The sequence below is a fragment of the Struthio camelus genome, chromosome 5, assembly GCF_040807025.1.
Source record: "Struthio camelus isolate bStrCam1 chromosome 5, bStrCam1.hap1, whole genome shotgun sequence".
Lineage (NCBI taxonomy): Eukaryota > Metazoa > Chordata > Aves > Struthioniformes > Struthionidae > Struthio > Struthio camelus.
Genome location: NC_090946.1, coordinates 50,839,866 through 50,861,497, shown reverse-complemented (window position 1 = coordinate 50,861,497; position 21,632 = coordinate 50,839,866). Strand labels below are relative to the sequence as shown.

At 35.0% G+C, this 21,632-nt stretch overlaps 1 protein-coding gene across 7 annotated transcripts in view; it reads left to right on the top strand.

Moving 5' to 3' along the window:
- Positions 1-21,632, top strand: part of STXBP6 (syntaxin binding protein 6) — a 135,045-nt gene that overhangs the window by 102,153 nt on the left and 11,260 nt on the right. For all 7 annotated transcript variants that reach the window (XM_068946361.1, XM_068946364.1, XM_068946365.1 and 4 more), the window contains one exon: positions 21,053-21,210. In XM_068946361.1, coding sequence (XP_068802462.1) covers positions 21,053-21,210 — 158 coding nt within the window. The remainder of the gene's footprint in view (positions 1-21,052; positions 21,211-21,632) is intronic.

The following is a 21,632-nucleotide window of genomic DNA, read 5'->3' as shown; positions in this document are numbered from 1 at the left end:
GTATTTTTCCATAAACGACTTTGGCCCCTATCAGAAATGAAAGATTGACTTAGTGCTTTGATGTGACACAGTACATAACCATTATATTTTTGTTAATACTGTTAATAGTTTTCAGCTTATAAATCCTTCTTTTGCATATTTTATGTTTATATATGTTGATGGTGTATGTGCGTAATTTTTATGTGATGCCTACATTGTGTGTCTGTGTGTGTATATATACATATATATAAAAAAGTACAACTGAAACCACTTTGTTTTTATACAAAGGAGGAAAAAAGTATAGTATCTGTAGACAACTTATTTCTGAGGCCATTACTAACTGTACTCATCCCTGCATTAAGAGCTAATATTAATCATTTCAAAGAACTGCTCACTCAAGGGAATGAGCATGCTCAGTCAGTCATTCAACTGAGAGATGGAATAACCGTTACAGTCTAAGAAGTTAAGTGTAATATTTTCCTGGAGAAACTTTCCTTTCTCATCCCTTGTTTTTAATTTAATTTCCTCTGAAAAGTATAGCACGTGAATACTATACGTATTTTTACATTTCTTTCTCCAGTGATTCTGGTCTTTCCTATTGAGCAAGCATTGATGTTGTCCTTTCACCTCTCCCCCCCACCGCCACCACCGCAAGAGCTAAATTATCATAACTGTTGTAAAGCGATAACTGCAACTGTTTGTTCAGCAACAAACTAATGTTCCAACCTTATTGAAGTCGTATATTCCAAGAAATATCTGTGTATGAAATAAGGAATTGTTATATCAAAGAGAGATCATTAAGTATTCACAGAACTTCGAGATATATGTAAAATTTTTTCACAAATAAGTATTTGGAATGTGATACTAAAAAAAAAAAAAAAAAAAAAGACGGAACAATGCAAAATGCTAAATACGCTTCCATTAAATGAGCCCCGTTCTGAGACTGTGTCAGCCAGTGACTTTCTTGAGCTTTCTGCTGTCATAGTATTTGTCATCTTTCAAATGCTTTATGGTGGCATTAACACTGATGGAAAGTAGTGAAATTTTAAGTAATGTTATAAATCTACCTCTGTGGCAAGTAATTTTGACCATCTCTAGAGAGAATTGTAAAAACTGATGCTTAAAAAGGTAAGTAGAATTTGAAATTTCCTCTGAACTGTGGTGGATGCTGCTACTGTCCAAAGAGCTTTTAGGAAGAAATTTAATTTGGGGTATGATTAATTTCTAAGTATTCTAAGATTAACTTCCAAGTACTTGGCACATCCAGTCATATGGTTAACTAAGTGGTCAACTCTGTTAATATCTGTTACCTTTATTTCTACCATACCTGCAAAAAAACAGAGGTGCAGAGATTAAATTTTCTTTTTAATGCAAAAGCAGAGCTGATCAAGAACTTAATGGAAACAATTTTTTCAGAGTATTTTTATTTTTTTTATTACTTATTGAAACAGAATTTTTGATGAATTAGAACTGTTTCCACCTGGATTAACTAAAGGCATTGTTTGGAAAAAATTAAAAAATTTCGGCATAATAACTTCAGTGATTCAGGAAAACCTGTTTTGTCTCTTAGTACAAGTTTTAACTTCTGATAACAAAAAAATTCCTGTTTTTTACCACAGTTTCTTCCTAATAATTATTGTCTTTGTCAAGCGTTTTGCAAAGAGTTTAAGATTTTTTTTCTAGCATCTTTTTCCAATCACTTTTCTCTTACTTTTCTTCCTGCTCCTTTTTCTTCTCCTCCTCCTGCTCCTAGGACATCCACTGATTTGTTAGTGTACCATATTTTTCAGTTCTTTTCTAGCTTTGTATTTAATGCTTGTTACTATCCATTACTTACTGTTTCATATTTTGAGATACTTCTGCAAGCATACTGGTTCAGCTTCAATCTTTCAGCATCATGTTTGACATAATTCTTCAGTAACATAAAATTAAATGCATTTAATAAAATAAAATTAAATGCATTTCATCTGTCAGTAGCTGGTCTAGTAATTGTGGAATACAAAGTACAAGGTCCAGGCAGTAGTAGTTTTACAGTCATGATGTACAGAAGTATAAACAAAGGAAGGTTTGTAGGAAAAAGGTTATATGTTATACTCCTTAACTGTTCCCATCCTACCCCCGTGACCTTGAGTTTAGTCAAACTTAGGCGGATAAAACCTTCAAGGCTGTAAAAGAATTTTTGTATTTAATAGCTTATCTGGTTTTTCCACATTCTCTCCTCCCCTTTCTCTCCCAGTCAGGGCCTCCTTTCCCCTTGCAAAAGTGTTTTTGTCCCCAAAATGCTGTTAGTTTATTCACGTTACCTCTAATGACAATGAATATTTCAGATTACATTGGTTATCTTTCATACTTCAGTTCGTAAAAGGCTGCGTGACCTTGCAATTGATACTGCTGATACAGTATTAGCAGCATGATAACTTATCAGTTGGTATATTATTAATAATAAAAACATATACCTAATAATTTGGCTATGGAAATAGACAAAGCTTTCTGGATAAAGCCATGAGGGATATATTAGCAGAATGAATTGAGCTGGTATTTGTAGTTCTGCTGCAGAGACACCAGCTTATGCCTCTTAGCATATATATGGGCTAGAAGGAACACCAATCACTCTTTCAAGGGTTTCATGATGAGTATTCTTTTTCTTACTATTTCCAAAACTAGATGAAAGTCAAATCTTCCAAGGCTTTTTACAGGCTTTTCTCTACCAGAATTCTGGGTATTATCTAATGCACGTAGTAGATTCTAATACTTGTCCCACTGGGGAAAAAGTAATTACTATAGACAGATTGGCTAGTGAATAATTTATAATATTTTTTGGCAGTGGCCAAGATTAATTGCATGGAGACATATCAGAACAGATGAAAAGTGCCAGAGATCCAAGCAGTGTTTGACTTCTTTGCTAGTGCATACTGCATTAAAGCCATTGTGTTCAGATACTAATGCTATTCAGACAGCTGGCAGAAATACCACTATACCCAGTTCTATAAAATACAAGATACTCGATTCTTTGAGTCATTCTTCATTCAAATTCACTGGCAATTTGATTAGCTCTTGAAACGGTGGGTCCAAATATGCTGACTTTGCAGTAGTAAACTTCTAGGCTTCAGCATTTGCCTGTCTAGGACCACTTCCTGTTCTTCCGATATCTCTGCTTCTGTAGGGTTTGGTTCTGGACGCAACATCCATTGCCCACCTTCTGAAAAATCATTCTCCCTCTCCCTCTTTTTAGCAAGCTTGTTTTCAGTTTCTCTCTCTACTTTTGTTCATCCAGAAACGTTTCTGAGCTGTCTGGAACATTGCTCACTGGAAGTCTGTTCTGCGTTGAAATACTTTGTGAGGAAATGGCAGAAAGCGCTACATTTCCAGTAGATGTCTTGAAACTTACTCTGATCTTGCTAGAAATCAGTTAACCTTTTTGTAATTCATAAGTCTTGAGGTGAATTCTCAGGATTAGTTATCAGATGAAAAAGCATCTGGTTAATATCTGAAATTGGGAAGTGGATGGCAGATAGCAATCAGTGAAAACTACTATTGTGGGAATATTTTCACTTATTTCACTAAGTGTTGTTCAGGAAAATAAACCTCCTTGCGTAGGTGGTTTAGTTTTCTGCCCTTAGGCTGAAATTTCTGAAAATAGTCTCTTTTTATATTTGTTCTGAAGCACAACACTTTCAAAATTTCTTTCTGTTCTCTGAAGAAAATATTAAATTCCTGCATTAAAAGGTCTAACCAAAAGCTGCTCAGCTGAAGTTAAAAATTACTTTTCTCTTTCTCAATGAGTATCCTAACAGCCTCCAAACTGTCAAACAGAAGGACATTTATTTTTCCAGGGGGCCCTGTTCAGCAGACCTCCTAGATTCTTGGTTGTGTGGTGATCTGTTCTTGTAGTTGTCCCTGGCTTCAGCCTGCATTGCAAATGGTTACATATGGGCTTCCTAACAAAATTCCCCTTAGCTTCTGTGGGAGAGGAATTTTGCTGCTGTAGAGCTTGCAAACTTCACTACGCCTGCACCTTTTTCTTGTTTAAAGACCACAGACAAATCCATACAGACCACAGACATACATCTTAGTTTGCAACTCTGGTCACTGACTACAGCAAGTATGATGCAAATTATTAGGTATATTGGTGTATCTTAAGAGTTCCTTAATCTGTTTATCTGCTTCCCAAACAGCAATTAACCAGGGACTGAAATGAAGCAAGATAACTAGTGTTTTCACTGCAAGTTTTTATCTGAGATAGGCTTTTATCGAAAGGTCTCAAGTTTAAGTTCCAACTACTGACTTATGAATAATGAAGTTAGAATTTCAGCTTATCCATACTCACAAAATTTGACAGTATTCACTGTGCTCTGTATTTGGGGATTGTTAACATTAACCATAACTCAAAAATTGCTAAAGCAAGCAATAGAAATTGACATTTTGGATTTCAAACTCAAATGAATATGTTCCCTTCTGTCCTAATAATTATAAGTGATAAGTTTGGAGAGTTTTGTTTTTTGGTGGCTGTTTCAAAGGAAAAAAAAATACCTTTGTTCCCATCAAAATAATATTAAACCAAATAATTAGTTCTTTTTAATGATAGGTCATTAGTTCCAAGAACAAAAGTATATAGGTAGCTAGCTGTGGAAAATGTTCTCTTTGCAAGGTTTAATATAAGCATAATCAAATATAAGGAAAGATATAGGATATGTTTGGAAACAACTTAAAGACTATGAAGATCTGTGACATAGAAGTTATCAAGAACTTCCCTGAAGTAAATTGAACAGTAGTTTATACAGTTGTAGTTGGAATATGCACTTCTACCTTTAGCTCATTTGCTGGTTATAGTGACTTTATTTCCCTTTTCTACAGTTTCTATTTTAGATTTGATGATTCATGTACTGAGAGCTTGCCTGGATTCACATGATCATGAAAAAAGAAAATAGGCAGTTGATATTGAAATGAATCCTTTGCCTGTCATGGAAAGCTCAGCTGCTTTCTGTGAAAGCTTCATTATATTTATTTCATTAAATTCCCAGCAAACTTGTAGCTGTCATTTAAATAAACCCAGCTGATCAATTTCAGTTCTTCCTTTTCCTCTTGTCCAGTGAGTTCTCATCAGGATCCTTTGCGGTCTCTGAGGGCACTAATTCTTCATTTTCACCAGGAGACATCAACAGGAGAGACCTTTTCTTCTTACTGCATATTGGTACAGGAAGAAAATTCTCCACTTTTTGCATCAGAATTAGGAAATTCAGTAACATATTTGTTTGGCACAAGAACCTCTAAACGAAGAGTAGTCTATCCTTTCTTGTTTAAGTATTACAATTTTTTATTATTATTTTAATTTTCATCTTTTTTAACATTAAGTAGTCATACAGTAAGCTTTTAATCTCTTCTGTCTTTAGGTTCTTTGTAATTCAGCATATGAATATAATTCTCCTAGTAGCTATAGTCAGTGTTCTATCTGTGCAGTTGGAAGAGCAACGGAATTTTAAGTGTGGACTTGTAATATTAAAGCTAAAGAGATTCCTGCATAATTATAATAATAATTCTTACATCGTCTTACATTGTTAGAATTAAAACCTAGCAGTTTAAGTCAGTTACCTATGAGTGAATTTGTGTCTATGCAGTTATATATGATTATTTTAGTTGGTAGTAGTTAAGAATTTGGGAGGGAAAGCTCGTTTTAAACTCTTTACAGTAATCTTAGACAACATGTAGTCTTCGAATGTAAGGACGGAATTTTCTTTATCTGTAGCAGACCTTGTTTAATCAGTTTGTGCTGACACTAATAGTAATTTTATTATCCTCTTCCAAAAATCAAATTTGTTTTTTAGCACACGTATGAAGTCTTAATCAAAGAAAAAGATGCATTATTCTCTGTAAAAAAAAAAAAATATTGGTATAGTTCTTTGCTCTAGCATATACGAAATACAACCTGAAATAGAAATCATGGGAAAAGGCACATGGGCATGGCTTCTATTTTCTTTTATGTTCAGTTTATGTTAACCGGTATAAGATAAAATTGCTGTGAGATACGTATCAGCGAATGTGTAATTTCTTTCTTTCATCTGTTTCTCTATTGCAACTATTAAGCCTGAAATCACACCTAAAACAACCTGCTTTTGATAAGCTTACTGCTAAAAGACTTCAGGTAGGAAAGCATCACAACTGCACTATTTGTTTTAGTTTTGTTCTATTTTGTTTTTGGATAGATATTACTGATCATAGAACTACCTGCCTTTCACCAGTTGTTTATATTACAGTGGAGTTTCAGCTATACTGCTAGTCCTACCTAACAAAGTTGGAGGTGAGTGGTGTGCAGAAATTTGTCACCTATAGATCAGCTGTTCTCTAGCCCAGACTAATTCTTGACATAACATTTGGGCTGACTCTGAAGATGAATTTGGCCTTCATATTTTTGGATAGGTTCCTATGATAGTGTTTTGAACCCTTTAAACAAGGTGAATTTGGGGCCTTTAAGAATAAACAGTTGCTGCCACCTTTAGATATGTATTAGTAATGCATAACTCTGGAAGAAGAACAAGACCTCAGGTTGAAGGATGATGATAATCTTGTAACTTTGTTTTAAGCTTCGTGCTTTACACTTTGAGTTTAAGAATCGTTGTGCCAATTTAATTAAGACATACCTAGAAGTCCGCAGTAATGATATCTTTGTCTCTGTAACCTTTTCTCCAGGACAGCTGGCAGAAATTGCTAATAGATCATCCTTTTTCTCCTTCAAGACTACATTGCCAGTGCAACAGTGGTAATGCAGGAGTAATTCATAACTATTGGCTCAGCTTAGCCTAAACTGTCTAGAAACTTTACCTCATAGTGTTTTCACTAATTTTCTAGGCATATTTGAAGATGAAATTTTGATGCGAAGAAGCCAAAGAAAAGTTTACATTCAGCTTTGCTGCAGCATTTTAGAAAGTCAGAAATGGGGTCTTACTTTCAAATAGAGATAAAGTTTAAATATAGTTTTGAAGCTGGAAAGCTGATTTCACAAAAATGTCTCATAGTTTGGCTGTTAGTTTTCCCAGTAATGCTGTAAAACTAACATTACAGTAATTGTAAGCTTTAAAGCAAAACACCTTGGTCATGTTCTCTTGAAATCCTTTATGTATCAGAAGAGGCAATCATGAGTGAAAAGTAGTGGAATAAGACATGTTTGAGAAAACTGGTAAGGTAATAGTGACTTTTTCCATATTACCTAAGTTTAATGACTGACTAAAAGAAACAAATGAAAATTTACCATGGAATTAAGATGGGGAGAAAGACTATAGCTTTTCTTTTCCCCCTTTCATATATCTAATTCTTGTTAATTTCACCTCTTACCTGATTTTCATTGCAAAAAGGCATGAAGTTCAACATGTTCCTACAGTGGTTTAATTGTAAATGTATTGTGATGCAAATAACTGACAAAAGAATGCATAAAGTATCACTTTGTTTTTGGTGGTACTTTGCCATTTTAAAGTTAACGATGAGATGAATTTTAGTTATGTTTCTCTATGGAAACTACAGAATTCTGTGCATTTTGCTGAGATATTTCTTGCCAACAAAAATATCCATTTTTTTTCTTTAGAGATAATTAAGGCCACTTAGGGATTGAAATATTAGAAGTGGAATTTGTACTGCCAAAGACCATTTCAGGTGTTTACTTTTCTCCCCTGTAAATACTTTATCCTTTTTGTTTAACTGAAAGGATCTTGGTTATCTTAACAAAGAGGCCATGTGTTGAGATTAGAATGGTAAGAATATTTGAGGGCTTGTTCTATAGAAATATTGCATATAATTAGAGCTCTAAATTAGCTTTCTAAAACTGAATGAGCAAAAAAAAAGGGATATGTTCTTGTAAAAACTATTGGAGTACCTAAAGTCAAAAGGGATATTTATCAATACAGATGAAGTTTGATTCCTTTTTAAGCTGTATAACACTGGGATGAGATTATGGAAATCGGTAAGGAAAATACTTTTTCTGAAGGAGGAAGGTGTAAGAAAATAAGTGGAGTGTTACCTTCAAGATGTAGAAAATTATTCCATTTATCAGAGAAATGGCACAAGTTTTGTATTAGATTATCATGTCTTGGTGTTTAGAAAGCCCAAATGGACTTTTGTGGGTTTTTTTAACAATTTCTGATTCTAGAAGTTTCTGGTAATAGACTTTTAAGTGATATTTATTTGTATAGCTGAATTACTTGTCAGATTCAAGTTTAAAGGTTTCAAGTTTAAAATAAATTGCTTGGTTTGGAAGGTTTAAAGTATTAAAAAGGAATTGATCCTGATGATGATTACCCTCAATAGCTGATCAGCAAAATACGGTGATGTCCTGTCCTAACATCAATGCCAGTTTTGAAAAACATCACTAGGAAAAGCAGATTTGAAATGTAGGAGATGAGTTTTCTGAATGACATGTATGACCTGACAGTTTGGCTCTTAATCTTTGTACTATATTTTTTCATATTTTAATTGTTTATTTCTGATTTCGGTAATTTTGACTAAACTTTAAGCTTTAGTGCTATATCTGTTAAGTGGAAAAAGATCAGAACTATATGCTAATGTTGAATGCTAGAAGTAAATAAAGTAACTGAATGTAATTGGCCTGAAAAGTTATAGCTCATTATCGCATCCTCTTTTAAGGGATATTTATTAATCCTAAAACAAGATCAGGACAAAAGAATCAAAGCTAGAAAGAAAAGAATGAAAACATGCTTAGATTAAAAAAAATTAATGTACTGCTGATGTAAAAGCATTTAAAAGAGTTAACTATTTACAGATGTGAATATAAAGAATCGTAATATTTTTAATTAGCAAAATTTGAGTAGTCTATTATGCTCTTTTTTTCCTGATCATCAAGGAAACTAGTAATTACTGAAGTTTAGGAGACTATTTCTTTGCGTGTAGTTGTTCTAGTTTGCCTATTGCAATACTATATCTCTTTTAAGAAGGTGGTAATGCATGCTGCTAGATACAGGAATAGATGCACCACTAGTCTGATCCTCTTTGGCAATTCTATTAACTTACTTACCATTCTCTTCTTCTTTTTAAATAAAATAAGTTGATTTGTAATGTATTTCTGCTGAGCTGCTGTTGTAACTGTAGTGCGTTCTAGCACCTTTCAGCCATACGTACGTGTGTATTTTGTTTCATTGTGCATATGCTTCTCTATAAATATTTTCCTAGGAAGTTATGTTTAAACTGAATGTGTTGTTGATTGTGGCTTGAAAGTAACTGTAGTGTTGGTTATGGTGCATAAGTTCTGCTTGAAAAAATGCTTCTGTAAAGAAAAGCGTTGAACAGCTTGTGAAAATGAACTTGATCTGGAAGTCTGTTTTTGAACATGTCAGTCACACTAGAAATCAGATCCAGGGAAAAGCACAGGTTCGCAGTTCTACCTGCAACTGCAATAAGCTTGTGAGTTTCTTCTGTTGCATTAAAGTGAACATTAAAGATGTCATCATCTAGCTATAAAGAAAGTTAGCGTATTTCGAATTAAAAAAAAAAGTTCCTGATGATGACATTGATATCAGTGAAGTATGCAAAATCTTTGAAATGCTCCTTGCAAGGAGTTAACATTTGCTAAACATCGTAAGCCTTAACTAAGGGCTACTGAGTGCTTTTTGCCCATGAGGTGTAATAGTTATTTATTTTGAAGAGTTTGTGATAATAGCTTCAAAGCTGTTGTCTGCAAATTTGCCCTTGATGATGTTTTATCAAAATGTCTTATTTCCTCTTGCATAGCTTCCTTAGTTTAACATTTTTAATACTTTGAAAATAAAATTCAGACTTACATGTGCATATTTATATCTATATGGATATTTATGGATAGGTGAAGTGTGTTTGTTTATATGAGTTATAGTTTTGTTTTTTTTTTTTTTAATTCATCAGTATTTGCTTATAGTTAGCTGGGTGCTACCCCTTTCTTGAAGTTGCTGTGAATTAACTAATCAGCAAAAACTATCTTCTGGTCACCTTTTTTTTTGTTTCACATGAAAGCCCAGCCAGGACTTTGTCATTCTTTACAAAACTTTTCTTGATCTGGTTGTACTCTAACAGGAAAAGGTGATAGTCACATAATCACTGCAGCACCTTAAGATTTTGTGGGGGGAGAGGGGGGAAGGAATATTTCTCTTATTACCAAAAAAAAAAAAAAAAAAGCTTTGCGTGTAGCCAAATAAAATCTTCAACAAGAATATCTGGACCATCTGAATGTTCAGCTGTTTCAAAAAGCTAAAATCCTGCTTTGCTGTTCCTGCAACCCAGTAGAAACTCTTAAGCTTCTTTAGATCACTGTTAACTTCACTTAATGCAGCCACCTTTCCTAGTCAGGAAAAAGAAAATGTAAGTAGTAATAACTGTGAATAAAGTACTTAAAATACCTCTGTGGGAGACATTTTTCTGTGAATCCACGCCTAATTTTTTAATATTTATGAACTTCTTAAATCCTTGAGATGAAATCTGTATAAATTTTTAGGTTGTTTGAGACAAGGCAACTCAAATGAAGCATTAAATAGCAGTTGCTGTTAAAAAGCCAGTACTCCAGTCATTTGGTCTCATCTTGTTTGAAAATTACACAGCAGCTAGCTCATTTGAAATGCATTACTCAGAACCATCTGGTGCTAAACCAGTCAGAATATTGTTTCCGAGCTATCTTTTGTTTTCTATTTGAATTTTGATTCGTTCCCACTTCAATCAGAAAGAATAGATCTTGATCTCTCTCTGGAGTCACTAGTTGATCATCTGGGTCAAATCCTACATGCCACTTTTTTCATAAACAGTTCAATTCGGACTGGTGAATAAGGCAATAAAAAGACATTATTGTACATTGAATGAAGTAAATACGAAGTGTGAATTATCTTGTAATTTTCCTTTATCACTACTTTTGCAAAAAGTGTTTCAAATTTAGTACAGCACAGTCTTTGCTTCATAACTAACAGGAAGCTAATTGGTGTTGGCATTTTCCATCTTCTGTACTTTCCCTTCTTGACAAAGATAGGAACAGTTCACTGTGTATATCCCCGCCATCTGGTTTCACAGCAATGGCTCTCTGACTTTTTCTACCATAGTAGCATAGATCATTTCTCTTGTGAAGAATTTTAGCATGTCCATCATCTTTTAGTTTCTGTACTGATGTAAGAACGCGTGGAAGACTTTGTTGTTGCTTGGACAGTCTGTTTAATGACAAATTTTTATTTATGATGGTACACTTGCCATGTTAATTTGATAGCTGTGTTATAATTTGTAATAGGTGTAGTTTTTGGGCTGTTTACTTTTTTGTGAATGACCATGGCCTGTTTTGCCTTCTTGAAAGCTCAGTATTTTAGAACTCATTACACAGAATACTCTACTACAGTGGCCAAAAATTCAGGATTGCTTTCTCTCTGACTCATGTTCTTGCAGTGCAAACTACCTCAGAGTAGGTCATGCTGGACCTTCCCAGGTTCAAGATTTCCCAAAAGTGAAATAGAAGATAGTATTTAAATACTATATTAATATATATTAATTTATATATATATATTTATATATTATTAATTTAAATATATACTATATTCTGTTGCTCCAGCATTTCTCAGAGTTGAGGGGAAGGAAGAAAAAAAAATCGACTTGTTCAGCAGCAGAGATGTTTTAAAGTGTTCCCTTTGCTCCAGATAGTAATATTCAAAATAAATAAATGAATCATTTCTAGGTCAGCTGGAATAGAACCTGAGCTTTTCCTCTGTAAGCAGACTGCAAAGTGCCTTTCAGCAAGAGGATAAAGTAGAAATTCCACGGCTTTTCTCTTCTTCCTTCCCCAAACACATGTTCATACTGTAATGATCTTATGTCTGGCTGGTTGGACCTTTTAAATATCATGAGTATTCATGTAAGGTGTGAGGCAAACTGAGTTAAAAATTCAAATTCTCTCATATTTAAGTAAGATACATTAAGATATCGTTGATATATAATTTGCTAGGGAAAAAGTGATCATGCCTGGGAAAATGTGTTTGATTCTAAGCATTATTTCCAGCCTCATGACATACATAAAGCTCTTCTAAAGCTATCTCCATTTCCGTTTTACATAGCCTGAATCAGCCTCATGGCCTTCTTCCAATCAATTTACTGTTCTGGTTTATACTGTGAATTTTAATAGACTTTTGTGCTTCTTTATATGTGATAGGTGAGTAAAATATTTAGGAATTAAAGGTAGCTTAATTTATCTTTTTGTTAATATCTCTTAGTCGGTTGTACTTTTTTTAAATGGAAAATCATAAGAGAATGGAGTGACTCTGTAAGACTCCAATGGCTTTGAGTAAAGATAGTTGGAAATAAAGCCAGAAGGCTCAAAATAGGTCTGCTCAACAGCTCCTTAACGAACCGTGGCGGGGGGACTGTGGACATGCAAATAACGCTTTTAAAAGATCCCTTATTTCTTACTGAACTTCAGAATAAATAAATTTGCACTGATTAGTATAGTCATCTTACCGGACTGTATGTTCCCATTGTGTCCATTATAATTTTAAAAAAAAAAATTGCTGTATCTCATAGTTTGGTTTTTCTTTACTACTCTACTCTGAGCAGAGTACACACACACACACACACACACACACACACACACACACACAAATGCTCTACAAAAGATATTTCAGTATATTGCTATTTGCTTATGATATAAGAATAAACTAAGGTGCAGAAACAATTTAGGCTTTGTGTGTCTGAGAAATATGCCTGTATGCCCACATCGTCCATTCTCTTTTCCTACTTCAGTTAATTTAATAAAAAAGGGGGGGGGGAGGCTAAATGAAAGTTTTTGTCATTATTACTGACAGATTCGGGAGATAGATTGAAAGAACAAAGGAATAGAGCAAATGTAACTGCTTCTTTATATGTTAATATGTAGTTTTTACTGTTCAGCAAACCTAAATCTACAACAATGAAATTCTACTGAGCATTTCATTGCTAAACAATGTTCCCTCAGAGTTTTCATCTCTCTCCTCTATTTCACGTTTGTGTATGTAACTGTTTTAAAAAAAAAAAAAAAAAAAGTCTGTTGGCAGTGCTGTTAGATAAAATAGCTTATTCCAATTCTGTCACGTTTTTCAACTCCCTGTTTCTGACAGCCATTCCATCCTAGTTTAATTATATACCCAGTGTACACATTTGAATAGAATATCAGTCCCTGTTCTTCTTTCGCTTGGAAGAAAAAAGCTGTCTTGCAAGTGTCCAGCATCTTTTAGCTGGTCTCCAAATGGACATACGAAAATTTTCACTGACTAGGGTTTCAAAACTATTTACATTTCTATCCTGCTGTGGAAGTAAATTAAAATATGAAGCTGTAGACCATAAGTTTAGCTAGCAGATAAATAGGAAAATGTCTTCCAGATTACTCAGGCTATTTGAAAATAACACACAAAACTTAGTTTTTATGACCTGGATATATTTTTTGATGGGTTAATATTCTTTTTCTTAATGTAAATCATTAAGAAGTAGAAGACACTGTGTAGGCTTGATGGTGTCATAGACCAAAGTGTTGGATGTTTCGCTGCTCGGAATGATTTTCTGATAAAAGGTCAGAAATACTTTCAGAGTGCTCACTGTGACATGATAGTAATTTCCTAAGGGTATAGTTTATAGATTTTTTTCTGTTTGTCCTCACAATATTTAATCTCACCCATAAAATGCAAAACAGATTGGCTTTGCATCATCTTAATCACTGTAGACGTAAGGAGAAGAGGCTTAGTATGGGCACCATGTTTCTGATTCACAGGCATGAATAACATGAAAAGGAATTTTCATGGAACATAAAAAACTCTAAACTGGATCAGACCAAAATCTCTTTAGCCTAGTATTTTGTCTTTGATAGCAGCAATCTCCTTAATTCATTATTCACCTAACAAAATTACTAATTTCAGGTATTTGTAGGAAGTGAAGGAGGGAAAAAATGCACATTCTAGAAGAGTTGTTCCAAAGGTTAAAGCATGGTTGTCTGAAGAAGATTAGACAGCAGGCTTCCATCTAGCTTTCATCTGCAGAGAGATTAATTAAAGTGAAAGTAAATGGCTAAATAATAATATGGGCATTTGGATGTGTTAGTGTCAGCAAATATTACTAAATACAGCTCTAGGATTGAGACTTTCTGTGACTCATCCTAGCTGTTGTCAGTCCAAAGCAATGTTGTAGGAATCATACAATTTCTGCTATGTTCAGAAACATTTCTGTTTTCCTCTGGGGCAAATTCTGGCTCTCATCCTTGGACATGGAGCAGAGTTTTGCAGTAGACTGTTTCTACTCTAGTGTAATAGGTTTGTGAAGCCTAAGTCAGGACTCATTGTGGACTGCAGGCTGTGGAACCCAGTTACATCCAAGCTCTGCAGATGCTGCTGTTGATGGAAATGTATAGCTGGAACGAGTACAGTCACTTTCCCTTGATTTCCAGCTACTTGAAAGCATTATCTTTACCTCTAACCTAGTAGAAACAGGAATGCTAAACTAGCAACCCTTCATTGACAAATGGACATTAGGTAGAGAATGTCTCATTGTGACTAGAAGGACCTGCCACACTTTTAGATTTTGAGGAAGTGGTAAATCAATTTTAGTATCAAGGAAATATATATGTGTTTATGTGTATATAAATATATATGTGTGTGCATATGCATATAGAAATAAATAAAAAGGCAGCCTACTTGAGACAGTCATTTTTATCAAACCTGAAATTTGAAAATTGATGTTTGAGGTTGACAATTAAGACTAGATCCAACATTAGAAACCATATTAGGTGTACAGTTGAAGATTAAATGTTGCCCTCACGGGTTTGAATTCTGTTTGCATGCATAGAGAAGCTGCAGTATTTAGTAATGACTTGAACCAGGTAATAATTCTGTCCTAAAAACTTTAATTGCCAGTTATCTTGAATTATATTTTTCCCTTGTTTAAGAAATTCTGATTAATTAATCATTCAAATTAAATATCTAATCAATTTTGAATTATAAAATTAATCTGTACGTGGATAAAATGTATTAAGAAAGTAGAAGGTTTCTCTTTATTTTGTTTTACTGAGCTCTTATTACAGATTATTGAACAGATGCTAGTGGTAGTAAAGCCAGTAGTATACCTCTCAGAAATAAGCAGTAGGACCAGTTTTGAAGGTGCTGAGGGAGCTGGTCAGTGGCATTGCAATGTTTCGCTCTGTTACCTTTGAAAGGTCATAGTGACTGGTGGGGAATCACTGAGGACTGGAAAAAGTTAAATGTCACTTCCATCTTTTAAAAAAAGGCAAAAAGGACAATCTGAGGAACAGCAGGACAGTCGGCATATCCTCTTTCCCCAGGAAGGCTCTGGAGCAAGTCATTTCCTAGATGCATAGAGGACAAGGACTGCAGGCAGCGCAGGTTTACCAAGGGCAAGTCATGCTTGAACAGCTTGATTTGCCTTCTGTGAGGAAGTGATTGGCTCAGTGAACAAAGGGAGAGGAGCAGTTATTATTTTCCTTGACTTCAGCAAGGTGCTCATCACTGTCTCCTGTAGCAAAGCTGAGAAAATATAGATTCAGTGGGTTGAAAACAAAGCAGGTGGAAAACTGGCTGCACTATCAGACTCCAAGGGTAGCAGTCAGCGATTCGAAGTCCACATAGTAGCAAGTTACCCGTGGGATTCCTTTTAGGTCGGTGCTGAGACTCTTTCTACTTAACATATTTATGTTAAATGAAAATAGTCCCCAAAAAATCAACTGTGGTTCTTTAAGGGAAAATTTTAATTCTGTGTATGGTGTTTCTGAAGTGCATTAAGAATAGATGCGTTATTTTTTTTAAATCGCAGAAATACTTGACCTATATAAGCAGTGTAAGTTACTATTTATCTTGAGCGTTTTCCCCGTGCTCAGTTAACTTGCCAGTAAGGGATCTGGAATATGTGAACCCTAGACAAAAATAATAGCAGTCAGTGTTTTTCCTGTGCAATTTTCTTCATAATTTAAGCGAATGTTATATATATGCATAGGAAGTCTAATAATGATCCCTGACATGAAGGACTGGAAAAGTGCTATAACTAAGCAAAGAATTTAAAATTGGTCTGTTATGTAAGTCAGAAGGATCATCAGTAATATAAAATGGAAATGAAAAAGAAGCGTGATTCACTTTCAAAAGTCTGCTCAGAAGCTATGTTCTCACTGTTGCCTGCACTTTAAGGGGTGAAGAGATAAACTGTAAAGCAATCTTAAAACCTAGCTGTGACTAGAAATACAGTCCTAAGGGCCCTTTCTTTACTGTCTTTACTGACTTCGAGAAAGTCAGTATTTATATTAGTCTGTCTCCTCTTAGTGCTTTTGACATTTGATCTGCATCATCTTAAACTATTCTTATAGTGAACGTTTTGAAGTGACTTAGGAGAAGAAATAATACTATACTGTGTAGTTTCTTCCCCTTTTCAGACCATTTTCCCCGCTTTAAAAAGCAACTCTGTGATGCTTCCCTCTTCCGCAAGGAAATGTTCATTCTTAATAGTTCTACACCTTCCTCATCTCCCTAGAGCCCTGTAGCTCGCTCTTGATATTATAATTGTGCAGTGCGTTTGGTTCTGAAGTGTTGAGAGGACGGGCAGTGAACAAAGCACAAAATACAGTCAAGAAAAAAAGACATTTTTTAGGTTTACAGTCCCCGTTTCCAAATGTCTGTTGAACTTTTAGTGACACCAGTATATGTGAGTGTGAATTGTATGTGTAGGCATGTAGAATACATGTGTCATGGTATAGATGGTCTGGTTAATGAATTTCAAGTGCTTGTCATTATGTTTTTAACTTTGTTTTATTCAGTGACATAAGTCCAGTTTTATGCAGTTCAAGAGAAGCCATAAATATCTCCTTTCAAATAAAATTTTCATGTGATAAACAGGACTCATTGACTTCCATAGGTAATTGCATTCATTTACTTCTCAGAACAGAACGGAGTTGCTAAATGCTATGTTAATGTATACACAATTAAAAATTAAATGTTTGTGTTTACAAATCAGTCACTGTAAAGTTTTATCACTGATGTACAGATAAAGCTCTGGGTTGGACTGAAGTATTTTTGACATGGCTAATAGAGAATGTGATTAACCTTTTATGAATGTGTGTTAAAACAGATCATTCAAACAAGCAACAGTTATCTCTCTGGAAATCAATTAATTTCTTTATCTATTAGGCTGATTCCCCTGCTGATTAATGACAATATCTATATTTTTTCCTGGTACTGTATATGGTATGTTAAGAATGAGCTTTTATCTTGAGCATGGTAAATGACCTCAGCAATATCATCTGATTCGTGGGCTGCAAGACCCTCTGATGTAGCTTGTGATCATAAGAACCAAAAAGTTAAAAATGTAACTGACAGGAGCTTTCTGCAAAGCATTGTTACTTCATTTTTGCTGTCCATAAGCAAGTAAAGCTTTAGGATCACTGGTCTAAAGCGCTCACCCAAAGGCTACTGCCCTTCCACAGTTTTCGCTCCTTTGGACTCTGATACATTGCACATTATTGTAGAGATCATTAATTTAATTTTCTGAGGAGGAAGGGGGGTTTAATTCCAATAGTTTATAATTCACTACAACAAATTCACAATAAAATGTCTAGGCTGGTGCTAAGCAGATTGGATTACCAAACTGTGTGGCTATTGATTGATTTGATTAGTGTCCTCTGGGCAGACATCTTCAGATAATAAGACAAAAGTATCATAGAAAATGCTGTTACAGCAACCAGTTGTTAAGCCGCTTGCTTGGTAATTTTGTTGGAAATAAATTACTAGTATATTTTCTATATATCTCAAGATTAAACGGAAGAAAAACACTGAACTAAGCTCATCCTCCTTCTTGATCTGTTTAATTTCAGACTGAATCTGACCTAAACGTATACGTTTTACTGATATTAGCATTAACATCAACGTAGTACTTTAGGCTGAACTTGATATAAATACATGCTTACCCCATGTTATCTGGCAGCGTTTGCCCTACTTACACAGTTAACTAGCAGATACTGTTAGATAGAACAAAACTGTGTGCTTGCCCTTAGAGACTTGAAGAAAGTATTTCGTAAATGGACAGAATATGTAAACTATTTTCCTTTATTTGAAAGAGAAAAGTCTGTTGTTCCAACTGCTGTGATCTGTTCTACAGAGCTACAGAAAGATATATCTGCCTCAGAAACTAGAGACGTCTCCCTATACTTTTTTTTTTTTTTTAAAGGTATGTGAGTCTTCCTTCCTACAGTCAAGACTGTAGGCATGCAAAATTGAGAACAGAGGCCTTTGGAGGTGAATGTCTTGGGAACAATGCGAGTGCCCTCCTATTAAAAGCATCTCATGTGAACATCAGCTGATCTGTACCCCTCTTCTGGTGATGTTTAACTCATCTTGCAAGTGGTATGAGGTCTCTTTTTTGAGAGACCTCTCTGAGATTCTTAGTCTCTGAATCTAATAGATGGGAAGTCCTCAAATCCCTCAGACTCTTCATAGGGTCAAAAAGAAAAATTAAAGGTGGTTGTCATGTGCCTTCAGTCTAAAGTGAGTAGCTCTCCGCCATACTACCTTTCAAAAAAACTAGGCAAAGATGGAAAACAGTTTTCCCAGGCTCTAGGAAAGGGGCACTGACTGCCACGCTGCTTTTTCTGTGTGTGGGGAGTGTGTTTTATTTGTTTATTTGGTTGGTTTTGGTTTTAGGGTTTTTTTTAAGCAGTTCTGTGCATGTTCAGGCAGTTTTATTATTCAGTCATGGAACTAGCTTTGGAGATTTTGAATCATAATGGTTACCTCCCAAAGAACAGCTTAAAAATTTTGCAGGAAGAATATCATAGGATTTTTTCATAAGGATGATTCTCCAATACATCTAGTACAAGTGGACGCACGTATACTTGCAGGGATACAGGACTTTTTAAACGTAGGCTGATTATGACCGCGTCTGTATTTTGGGTTCCAATTCTGTTCTGAGCAAGTGCAGCTAAGTTTGCTAAGGTTCTAAGTTTGATATTAAAGGTTCATAGTGAACCATAAGAATTTAGATTTAGAGAATTTGAGAAATGTTCTGATGATCAGAAAAGCTTAAATCCTTAAATAATGTTTAAGTCATGGTTTGTCAGGTGTAAAGTTTTAAAGGTATGATGCCAGCAGCTATCACTGCTAGTGGTTAAATCAAATGTTCTAAGGCAGCAGAAGGAAAGAGGAGGCTCTGATATCAGGCATCGTTTCTACTCAGATCATGTAAAGCAAGTTCATGTGGAATCTTTTTTTAAATCTCAAAACAAATAGAAAAAAATATGATTCCATTGGAAAAGATCAATAATAAAGCTTTTCTCTAAACTAGTCTCAGAATAGCAGCTTTTGCAAGCCACTATCCATAGAAAAATATAGATCACACCTGGAGAGAATGTAATACTGTATTAGCTAAAAAGCAAAATAATTGCTATCATTGTGCCAAACTTAGAAGTCCATTCCACTCTGCTGAAAATACTGATGTGATGAATATGAGTATAACTCTTTGGCTACAAATTCTTAAGAATATCTTCATTCTGCAATTTTCTATGGAAATTGACACAAGGTCAGCAATTTTTCTTAACTTCTGTTCCCTAGCACGTTTTAAAGCTTGGAAGATGATGAGTTGTATAAAGCTCTCCAAACACTCTGCTTCTCTTGAATTCAGTGGAAGTTTTATCATCCTGGAAAAGCAACGGCAGAGTTAATGCAGTGTTGAGAGCTTTTGAAACATCATCCGAGAAAACTAGCACAGAAAAATACAAAAGGTTAAAGCCTGTTGATCACACCGTTTAAAAAAAAAAAAAAAAAAAATTCCTATGGAGTATTGCCCAGTACATGTGTTCATAGGAAAAGGCACCTGAACAAAAGCCAAAATAAACTCCCAAGAAAAATCAGTGGAACTGACTTTAAATAAGATAATTATGATCTAAATAATGATTGATTGAGAAAGGTGAAATTAAGCAAATGTGCAGTATTAAAAGTTATTTGGCTGATTTTATCAGACTCTTCAATGTCCTGAGAGAGACCACTGGAAAAGATGAAGTTTCATTCCTACCTCAGCAAATTCTAGCTTGCAGTGTTCTTAGATGTTCATCTCCTCAGCAGTACTGCTGATCATTATTTTTCTCTTCTAGACACAGTCCTCCCTTCTATGCAACAATAAAATTCTGTAGCTGTCCCACGTCCTATGCGTCCTGCTAACGTGACAAGTGTAACGGTAATGGCAACAGTGAAATCAGGTGGTCTGTGCTTGGCGTACCTTATGTTAACTCAGCCTCTGTGAGCTAATGTATGTAGGTTTTTGGGTCCCCCCACCTCCGTAGTTTGATACAAGTTGTGTTTTAGGTGAATAAAATCAGTAGTGTGGTTTTTTTTTTTTTTTAATCTTAAGTTCACTCATGCATGTAAGGGTTTCTCCTACTGTTGCGGCTGTGTTCCGTAGGCTGTTTGGAGCTAACTTCAGTTTCATTCTTCACTATTTGTTTACTGTTTCCAAGGAAAGAAGTATTATCTGTAAAAACAGTCTGAATGGGTCTTTTGTTCCTGTTTTTCATTACGGAACTAGTAGCAAAACAATCGTTCAAATTAATGTTTAGGATTTTCTTTTCCCCTCTCCTCCCCCCCCCTTTTTTTTCCACCTGAGAATATGAAAAACATATACTTTTTAGATTAACCATAAAAGCAGTAGGTCTTTATGTTTTTTCATTTGCCTTTGTATGCCCGTAAGAGCAACAGGTTTCTAGTCATAAAGGAAGATTTTCCGTAGCGTTCAGGTCAGCTTCATGTGTTGAGGTGGTTTATACCATTACCAGCATAATTGGTTTAAAACGTACTTTTTTTTTTTATATGCTATGTAAAAAGGATATATTGTATTAGCATAGAGCCAGTGCTCCCTTAAATTTCTTGAGTATTATGTTACACTGTGGTCCTTGTTTATAACTTGATAATAATATAGTTTCAGAGAAAAAGCTCACCCTATTACCCAAAATATAACTAGATAAACTGTCAGGTAACACATTAACTTTAGAATATTATAAATGAAAATAATTGTTTTTAACACAGAAAAGAATGTGTTTATTTGGGGGTTCTAACAGTCTTTTCTGACATGGCAGGTAACAGTATACTCCATTCAGCAGCAGACAGCGTGACAAGTGCAGTGCAGAAGGCAAGTCAAGCTTTGAATGAGCGTGGTGAAAGGTTAGGTCGAGCAGAAGAAAAGACAGAGGAGCTGAAAAACAGTGCACAGCAGTTTGCAGAAACTGCACACAAGGTAAGATTTTGGTGGGACAAGACGCTCAGTAGGTCAAAGTGGTACTTTGCTTCGTTGTGAAGGGAGTAAGCTCTAGAAAGAATTGCAGTCAGACACTGTTTAGAGACGGCCTGATCTTTTCCAAATGAGGAGTGTTTCTCATTTGCCTAATTTTTGGCTTATAGCTTCTGGTGTATACCGTTTCCTGTTCATAGATTCGTTTCATTTCCACTTTAATTGGAAAGGTAGTAAAAAAAAAAGAAAGGTCGTTACCTTTCTGTACCTTTCTGAGGTGTATCTTCTCAGCTCTACTGTGGGGAGAGGACTGAGGAAGAGAATGAGGACTGTAAGCAGTAACAGTTGATAACCCCAGGTTATCTTTCGCTTTTGAGATGGAAAAAAAAGTATATGTGTGTATGTATACACACACAAGCACAGTGGTA